Here is a 9,756-nt window from a genome sequence, read left to right as displayed (position 1 = left end):
TCTCTCTCTCTCTCTCTCTCTCTCTCTCTCTCTCTCTCTCTCTCTCAAATGTTAAAAAAAAAAAAGGACAGACTTCCAGTTATAAAATAAGTAAGTCATGGGGATGAAGGGTACAGCATGGAGGGTACAGTCAATAATACCGTAATAACTTCGTGTGGTGACAGAAGGTAACTATGCTTACTGTGATGAGCATTTCCTAACATATGTAATTGTAAAATCACTACGTTATACACCCGAAACTAATATAATATTGTAAGTCAACTCTACATCAATTTAAAAAAATCGCCATGGGGCACCTGGGTGGCTCAGTTGGTTGAGTAGCTGTCGATTTCAGCTCAGGTCATGGTCTCAGGGTCCTGGGATTGAGCCCCGTGTTGGGTTGTGTGTGTGTGCACGTCCGTGCATACTCTCTCCTCCTCTCTCTGAAATAAATAGATCTTTAAAAAATAATCACCATCTTGGAGGTTAGCTACCACAATGCTATTTTAAGTAATTTCTTTTTACTTCATTTTCTGGTCACTGCTGTTAGTTTTTTGTTTTTCCCTGTTGCAGTTAATGTTTGTATCCAGCAACCTTGTTCACTCTTATTATTATCCTAATTTATCTGGAAATCCTTTTGCATTTTTTTTCAATGTAAACGATCTTTTGCAAATAGTATTTCCTTTCCAACCCACCATTCCTTTAATTAATTAATTTTTTTCTTGACTTACTGTCGTGGCTAGAACTGACAATATCACAAACATCAGCAAATAATGACTTTGGTTTTTGTGTTTTAATCCTTACACCGTTTATTTCTTGTCTTACTGGCCAGAGTCTTCTGTGTAACATTGTATAAAAGCAGGGCCCTTATCTTATTCTTGATTTTAAGGACATGAATTGGCTGCAGCTTTTTATAGACACCCTTTTTGAACGTAAATACTGTCTTTCCTAGTCCTCTAGGAACTCTAACAAATGCTTCTCTGAGTGTTTTTTCTCACAATTTTTTAAAAAGATTTTATTTATTTATTTGAGAGAGAGAAAGGGAGAGCATGAGCAGGGGGAGGAACAGAGGGTTAGGGACAAGCAGACTCCGCACTGAGCATGGAGCCCGACACGGGGCTTGATCTCCCAACCCTGAGACTATGACCTGAGCCGAAATCAGGAATTGGCGCTTAACCGAGCCACCCACGCGCCCCCCTTTTTTTTTATTTTTTAAGATTTTATTTATTTATTTGAGAAAGAGAGGGAGTTTCTTACAATTATATTACATTTCTCCTTTAATCTGGTAACAAAATAAGTTTCATTAGTTTTTTGGCTTTGGGTTTTTTGTTTGTTTGTTTTTTAATGTTAAAGGAACCGTATATTCCCAAGTGCCAGTTGCCACTCGAGCTCAGTTAAGACCCATGGGGAGCAGCTTGTGAGGGCTAAGTAGCCTAGGCGTCAGTCAGCCAGGTGAGGGAACTTTTTGACAGACCGGACACTTCCCTATTTCCCATATCTCCGTTTGGCCATAGTGTCTAAGGTGGTGATACAGTCTGTGAGCACGGCGAAGGCTGTGCTGTATAAAGAGGAGACCACCCCTTGTCGGCACACGTGCTTCCGTACTCTAAATCTGCTCGTGAACTGTGTAAGGGAGGGGAAGGAGGCTTGGATGGCATGGATGGGCAAAAGCAGGAAGGCCCCGATGGGCTGGTGGCCAGGTGGACTGGCCACACTCACTTCCCCTGATGTTCCAAACTATGGCCTGCATGAAGCTTCATGGTAGAAGCAAAGGACTGGCCTCAAAGGCCCACAGTGCCCAGAGGAGAGTCAGTCCAGCGCTCGTCCGAGTGGACTTTATGACCGCAGTTCGCACAGGGAGTGGCACTCGAGTCTGAAACCGTTGCAGTGTCTTGAGCAGTATTACCCACAGGGCCAGCTCCCTGGAAAAGAGGTAGCCTGGTGTGGCTGGTAGGTGTCTTGGGGGAGCTTAGTAAAGCCACCTCTGTCTTTACCCCACTTGAGCCTGTCCCCTTGATGATTTCACTGCTGATGGCACATTTTTTCTTTTTTAAGATTTTATTTATTTATTTGACAGAGAGAGAGACAGCGACAGAGGGAACACAAGCAGGGGGAGTGGGAGAGGGAGAAGCAAGCAGGCTTCCCGCCGAGCAGGGAGCCCGATGCGGGGCTTGATCCCAGGACCCCGGGATTATGACCTAAGCCGAAGGCAGACGCTTGACGACTGGCCACACAGGCTCCCCCTGGTGACACTTTTTTTTTTTTTTTAAGATTTTATTTATTTGGGGCGCCTGGGTGGCTCAGATGGTTGGGCGTCTGCCTTCGGCTCAGGTCATGATCCCGGGGTACTGGGATCGAGTCCCGCGTCGGGCTCCCTGCTCCTTGGGAGCCTGCTTCTCTCTCTCTCTCTCTCTCTCTCTCTCTCTCTCTCTCTCTCTGTCTGTCTCTCATGAATAAATAAATAAAATCTTTAAAAAAAAAAAAGATTTTATTTATTTATTTGACAGAGAGAGACAGCGAGAGAGGGAACACAAGCAGGGGGAGTGGAAGAGGGAGAAGCAGGCTTCCTGCGGAGCAGGGAGCCCGATGTGGGGCTTGATCCCAGGACCCTGGGATCATGACCTGAGCCGAAGGCAGACGCTTAATGACTGAGCCACCCAGATGCCCCCCCCTCCGATGACACTTCTTAAGATGAGATTCCTTTTTTTCTCTTCACCCAAATCAGATCTTCGATGTTCTGCATGTGAAGAACAGGTGGAAATGGGGGCTCTGGTGCGTTCAAACCTAAGAAAGCTCTGTGTGAAGCCTGGCATCTCTGATAGGGGCTGGTACATGTTAAACACTTCTAATAAATCCTCTTTGTCATCTGTTTCCACACAGATCCCGAATCAGCAAAGTGGAACTCTTTAGATCATTTCAGAGACTGCTAAGCAGTATTTCAGAGGACAAATGGCCAGACTCCCTCAGGTGACGCTGTGGACCCATGTTGTTTCATCTTTAGGAAGCTTTGTGGGTTAATTCTGGCCTACGAATAGCAGGAAGCTTTGGCAGGAGTCCGTGGGCACTTAACTACCACCCGTGGGCTCCTCTCTCCCCGAGGCCCTGATTGCAAACGCAGATCTGAGGTGTGCAGGGTGGGTGGCCTAGTGGTGCAGAGTTACAGAGGCCTGGAGGGGGGTATTGGGGCTTGGCCCATTCCAGGCTCTCCTTTCACCCTCCTCCAGAGGGAGAGCGAGGCGGATACATGAGTGTGTGGGGAGCAGTAGAGTCTGCTAGGAACGTCACTCTCTTCTCTTTCTCTTTTGTTCACATCACTGGTTGTGAGCTGCAGCTTCACGATTGAAATTGCTCCCAAGCAGAAGCATAGAGAACTCTAAAACTGCTCCGGGGGCAGGTGGGTGGGGGCAGTTCAGACACTAACACCCAAGGTCATTGCCCTCACTTTCTACACACACGCAAGCTGTTCACACTTCTGACCACCACCTCCAAACTCGGGGGTTCCCACTACCTTCTTAGGTTCAGTTGTTCTCTGGAACAACTCATGTATATAGGAAAGCATTATACTGAACAATTACTTTGTATTGTAAAGAATATGAATCAGGACCAGCTAAAAGAAGGGACATGTAGGGCAAGGTCTGAGAAGGTCCCAAACACAATCTGTGTCCTCAGGATGTGTCACCACCCCCTCAGCACATCACTGTGTATCACTAGCCAGAAGGGGGACCCAAGTTTCGGTGTACGGAGGTTTTACTGTGGTTTCATTACGTCAGCCTGACTGAATAGTTGGCCACGTGATGTGACTGAACTCATGCACCATCTCCCCCTCAGGTCAGGAGGGCAGACTGATAGCACAGGCCCCACTGGACTCTGTGGTTAGTCTTTCTGGCATGGCCAGCCCCATCCTGATCTGTCTCAGGCCCACCAGGAGTCACCTCTTTAAGTGTAAATTCAGGTGTGGTCAGAGGGGTCCACCATGAAGAACAAAGACTTCCTACCCCTGGGGAAATTGAGAGGGTGAGGTGGTTCCCTGAAGCAACTGGCAACAAGACCTGCCAAATTCTTTATCGTATAGCCGTGGGGAAGGTAAGGTATTGCTAGAAACTTCTCTGTGAAGAAGCTGTCCCCTTGTTACTACCACCGTGCATACTGCAGTCAGTAATGATGCCCTGCAGTCAGTTTGGTCAGTGGTCTGTTTGCTCATTTTTTGTCTGGAAAAATGAATCAAACTAACCAGGGGGTTCCAGACATTTTGTGTGTCAGTGAAAACAAATCTGAACTGAGGTCAGGGGAGACTTTATTCAGAAGGATCATTGCAGTTAGAGAGGGGCTGTTACAGCTACAGCAGGACTGATGCCAAAGCAAGGACACGGATGTCGTATGGTTTATAAGCCTCTAGGGCGGGCGGGAAGGAGTCTTCCTTTCTGGGGAGTGGTCAGCAAGCCTAGGAAGAACTGGGCAGGGGACATGGGATGCGCAGTGTGAGGGGTACAGGTGGACAGGAAATGTCTTTTCTTGAGATCAGTCTGTTCTCGGTGGGGTGTGGGGGGTACTTTGTTAAGAAGGGGTCACTACACATTCTGATGCACGCTCAGGCTGAGGGTGGGTCAAAGTTCAGGGCCTGGGAGAAGGACAGAAGCATAACTAATGTTGGTCAAGGAAGCAAGAATTTTGTCCAGATTGGTGTGTGGGTAGAAACAGTTCAGCTAGTTATTGAGACAGAATGGGAGTTTGGAGGGTCCGTCATAGGTAGACCTAGGGGGCATCCATGAGTCTTACAGGGAAGGGGACTTATTTGCAGTAAGCCATCTCCCAGAACACTTAAACCAAAAAGTAGTTATTCCTGTTTTATCTGATTCCACCAGGAGCAGACAAGACTAGCATTGTTTATCATCACCTGTTTCAATCCATGTTGCTTTCTGGTGAATTTCCTACAATGGAGAGAGAGTTGGTGTAGGAAAGCATATCAAAATCTTCCCGTTCCTAGGTCTCTTCCTAGGTCTCTGGTTAGAAACCTGTCCGGCTCCTAGCTCAGGTGGCCACCGTGCTGAGCTGATGGCTGAGAACCTGTGTGCTTGCTGTGTGTGCATTAGGACGCGGAAGCTGGAGACGTACCACGAATACAAGGAGGCCGCGTCCGCTTACCAGGAAGCCTGGAGTGTGCTCCGAAAGCAGGCCTTTGGATCTTGGATCAGAAACCCACCAGATTATCACCAGTTCAAATAAGAAGGGCAAACTGCAACAAGCTTGTTGGTAGCAGAGTGTTTTCCAGCTGTCCATACTGGACTGCTGCTGCTTTTGTGCTGGACAAGCCTTAGCTTTTCTTGAGGCCGAGTCAGGAAAAAAAAAAAAAAAAAGAAAAGGTCTGCCATCTACCAGAGTGACCTATCTCTTCGGACAGAATTCTGGATCGTGGAACAATCTATCCTTGATTGAAGTAGCTCCCTCTGCTAAAATGGCATCTGGCTGATGACCTTGGCATCTGTCCTAAATTGTGTGTTATTGCTTCTCTAAAATACGGAATAAGAATTTGGAATGTGATGCTTTAAAAGGACTCTACAGTAGCTCCATTTTGTGTTCCTACATTGATTTGGCAAGTATTTATGGGGCTGAGATGATGTTCAAATCTCTGCAAGTTTTAGAGCTTCCTTTGGCGTAGTAGACATGTTTTGTATACCCAGCCTTTCTTCCTTGGGGGAGCCACCCTATCCTGCTCTACCCATGGGACTTGGTTGAAGCAAACCTTACTCCCTGGCTGTAGGAATGGGAGCCAGCCCTGGACAGTCCCGGAACTGTGTGAGAGCTAGCAAGAAAGAGTCTCCTCTTGTACCAGGAACGGTAAGGGCCACCACACAGAGACGGGCAGCTTGAGAATGAAGGCAAGAACGAAGGAAACCAAAATCTGCCCCCGTGACCTTGTCCAGATGCCAGTGCCCACCCTGGACTCCAAGTATGTGAGATAAAATTGTATTGTTGTTTTGGTTAAGCCTGCTTGAGTAGATTTTCTGTGGCTTTCAACTGAAAGAGTTCTGTCTAAAAGGCCAACAGTCCGTATAGCAGATCAGCAGCAGACCTAGCAACCCGTCCTGTTATAACCAACATCTGATATTTAACTCTCAACCTCTCCACACCCTAAATTACTGACATAAAGGGACTTTCTCCCTGTTGGGATTATTCAAGATCCTTCTCAAAGTTCTTCAGCATTTTTGTATAGTATATTTTTTCAGCATTTTTGTATAGTATATATTTTTTTAAGATTTTTATTTTTATTTTTTATTTTAATTCATTTTAGTTAACATATCCTGTATTATTAGTTTCAGAGGTAGATTTTAGTGATTCGTCAGTTGCATAGAATACCCAGTGCTCATTACATCAGGTGTGCCCTCAATGCCCATCCCTGTTACCCCATCCCCCCACCTCCTTAAGATTTTATTTTTAAGTAATCTCTGCACCCAGCGTGGGGCTCAAACTCAAAACCCCAAGATCAAGAGTCATGCACTCCAATGACTGAGCCAGCCAGGTGCCCCGTGATTTTTGTATAGCTTTGAATGTTTTTTTAATAACAGCTTTATTGGAATATAATTTACATTCCATACAATTTACCCATTTAAACTATACAATTTAGTGGCTTTTAATATATCCACAGAGTTGTACAACCATCACCACAATCAATTTTAGAACATTTTTGTTATAAATGGGGGAGGGGACACCCATCAACCCAGTAGAGTACCCATTTGCAGCCACTCCCCATTTTCCCTCAATCCCACCCCCACCCCAGCCCTAGAGCAACCAGTGGTCTACTTTCTGTCTCTAGGGATTTGCCTATTCTGAACATTTCATATAAATGGAATCATAGAATATGTGGTCTTTTGTGACTGGCTTCTCTCAGTTAACGTAATGTTTTCAAGATTCATGATGTGATAGCGCAAATCAGTAGCACAAATCGGTACTATATTCCTTTCTATGGAATAAAAGTAACATCCAGTGTATGGATGTATCACATCTTATTTATCCAGTCATCAGTTGATGGGCACTTGGGTGGTTTCCACTTTTTGGCTATTGTGAATAGTGCTGCTATGAACCTTCTTGTACCAATTTGTGTGTGAACATATGTTCTTAAAATTTTTTTTTAATGACAGAAGTAATACATGTTTGTCCTAACAAATTATCCTTGAATTTTTTCATAAGAAATTTTTTATTTTTTTATTTGAAGATTTTATTTATCTGAAGGAGAGTGAGAGAGAGAGGTGGGGAGAGAGAATTTGAAGCAGACTCTGCACTGAGCACAGAGCCCGACATGGGGCTCGTTCCCACAGCCACGAGATCATGACCTGATCTGAAACCAAGAGTCGGATGCTTAACCAACTGAGTCACCAGGTGCCCCAAGAAATCTTTGTAGATAGCAGGAAAGAAAGGCAAAAGCACCACTCCCTGAAGGCCAGGCTCTCCCATATGCTGCTTTAATTGGGGAGATTTTTTGCCTGACCCCAAATCCCATGTTTATGAAGGCAGTTAAGGTAACAACCAGCAGGAGCTTTTATCCACAGATTGTGCTTCTCTGTGTCTTACGAGATACTATTTAAAGGATAAAGATTTGTATGAGAATGTCAGGAGGGTAATGTCTTTTTGTTCTGAAGGTTTATGGTAAATTTGTCAAATCAATACCCAAAAAAAACCCTAAACACAAAAACCACCCCTACATTTAGACCTCAGAGCAAAAACTGGGAAAATCCTGAAAGCTTCATATACAAGGCAGCTTCACGTTGGGCTCCACCTGTTTTCTCAAGACCTGAAAGGGGTGCTCAGACATCAAACTTCCTACATTTTACTTTAATCTCTTAAAACCCTTATAACCTCACCTATGCCTTAACCAACTGAGCCACCCAGGCGCCCTAACCTCACCTATGCCTTAAAAATCACCTCTCTGAAATATTGGCAGGTTATCAAATTTCATACATTTAATTAGAACATGTAACTGCTTCTAATTTTTATTTTTTTATTTAAATTCAATTAACATATAGTGTATTATTAGTTTCAGAGGTAGAGTTCAGTGATTGATCAGTCTTTTTTTTAATATTTTATTTATTTATTTAAAAGAGAGAGCAAGAACAGGGTGAGGGGCAGAGGGAGAAGCAGGCTCCCCCCTTAGCGGGGGGCCCAGTGAGGTGCCTGATCCCAGTACTCCAGGATCATGACCTGAGCCCAACCAACTGAGCCACCCAGGTGCCCCTCATCAGTCTTATAAATACCCAGTGCTCATTACATCACATGCCCTCCTTAATGCCCATCACCAGTTACCCCATCCCTCCCCCCCCCCCTCCAGCAACCCTCAGTTTGTTTCCTAGAGTTAACAGTCTCTTACGGTTTGTCTCTCTCTGATTTCGTCTTGTTTTATTTTTCCCTCCCTTCCCCCATGATCCTCTGTTTTGTTTCTTAAATTCCACATAGTAAAATCACATGATCGTTGTCTTTCTCTGATTGACTTATTTCGCTTAGCATAATACCCTCTAGTGCCATCCACATTGTTACAAGTGGTTAAGATTTCATTTTTTTGGTAGATGAGTAGTATTCCATTGTGTATATATACCACATCTTTATCCATTCATCTCTTGATGGACATCTGGGATCTTTCCATAGTTTGGCTATTGTGGACATTGCTGCTGTATATATTGGGGTGCAGGTGCCCCTTCAGGTCACTACATTTGTATCTTTGGGGTAAATACCCAGTAGTGCAATTGCTGGGTCGTAGGGTAGCTCTATTTTCAACTTTTTGAGGAACCTCCGTACTGTTTTCCAGAGTGGCTGCACCAGCTTACATTCCCACCGACAGTGTAGGAGGGTTCCCCTTTCTCGGCATCCTCGTCAACATGTGTCATTTTCTGACTTGTTAATTTTAGCCATTCTGACTGCTGTAAGGCGGTATCTCATTGAGGTTTTGATTTGTATTTCCCTCATGCTGAGTGATATTGAGCACTTTTTCATGTGTCTGTTGGCCATTTGGATGTCTTCTTTGCAGAAATGTCTGTTCACGTCTTCTACCCATTTTTTGATTGGATTTTTTTGTTCTTTGGGTGTTGAGTTTGATAAGTTCTTTATAGATTTTGGATACTAGTGCTTTATCTGATAAGACATTTGCAAGTATCTTCTCCCATCCTGTTGGTTGTCTTTTTGTTTTGTCGACTATTTTCTTTGCTGTACAAAAGCTTTTTATCTTGATGTCAAGTCCCAATAGTTCATTTTTGCTTTGTTTCCCTTGCCTTTGGAGACATGTCTAGCAAGAAGTTGCTGCGGCCAAGATCGCTGAGGTTGCTGCCTGTGTTCTCTAGGATTTTGGGTGGATGCTTCTAATTTTTATTTTTAAATTTTTTTTAAAGACTTTTATTTATTCATTTGAGACAGAGAGATACAGAGAGAGACCATGAGCAGGGGAAGTGGCAGGGGGAGAGGGAGAAGCAGACTCCCCGCTGAGCCAGGGGGCCTGACGTGGGGCTTGATCCCAAGACCTGGAGATCATGACCCGAGCAGAAGGCAAACGCTTAACTATCTGAGCCACCCAGGTGCCCCAGATGCTTCTAATTTTTAAATTCACTTTTTTTCTAATCCTTTTAAAACGTGTTGTAGAAAATTTTAAATGGACACAAAAATAGAACAGTGCAGTGAACCCCCATGTACACATCCCCAGGACTTACCAACCACTGGCTTCATGCTGTTGTTACCTGATCTATTTTCCCCTGCCCCCTCCAGTTGTTTTTCTTGGAGCTTGCTTTCTTTTTTTTTTTT

The 9,756-nt window shown here is 44.5% G+C and overlaps 1 protein-coding gene across 17 annotated transcripts in view; it reads left to right on the top strand.

Annotated features, from left to right (window-relative positions):
* The window catches only part of ADAT1 (adenosine deaminase tRNA specific 1), a 49,626-nt gene that overhangs the window by 18,467 nt on the left and 21,403 nt on the right, over positions 1–9,756 (top strand). For 12 of the 17 annotated variants that reach the window (XR_003205850.2, XR_012375193.1, XR_012375183.1 and 9 more), the window contains 2 exons: positions 2,860–2,946; positions 5,070–5,926. Coding sequence is in view for 3 of the 17 variants with exons in the window: in XM_025860359.2 (XP_025716144.1) it covers positions 2,860–2,946; positions 5,070–5,202 (220 nt within the window). In the remaining 14 variants the exon portion in view is untranslated. The other 5 variants (XR_012375191.1, XM_073882304.1, XR_012375192.1 and 2 more) reach the window with 4 other exon arrangements.

This window comes from Callorhinus ursinus, unplaced genomic scaffold, assembly GCF_003265705.2.
Source record: "Callorhinus ursinus isolate GAN/ISIS: 27379988/994484 unplaced genomic scaffold, GSC_fseal_2.0 scaffold46, whole genome shotgun sequence".
Lineage (NCBI taxonomy): Eukaryota > Metazoa > Chordata > Mammalia > Carnivora > Otariidae > Callorhinus > Callorhinus ursinus.
The sequence above is the reverse complement of the archived record's forward strand: the minus strand, read 5'-3'. Positions and strand labels throughout refer to the sequence as shown.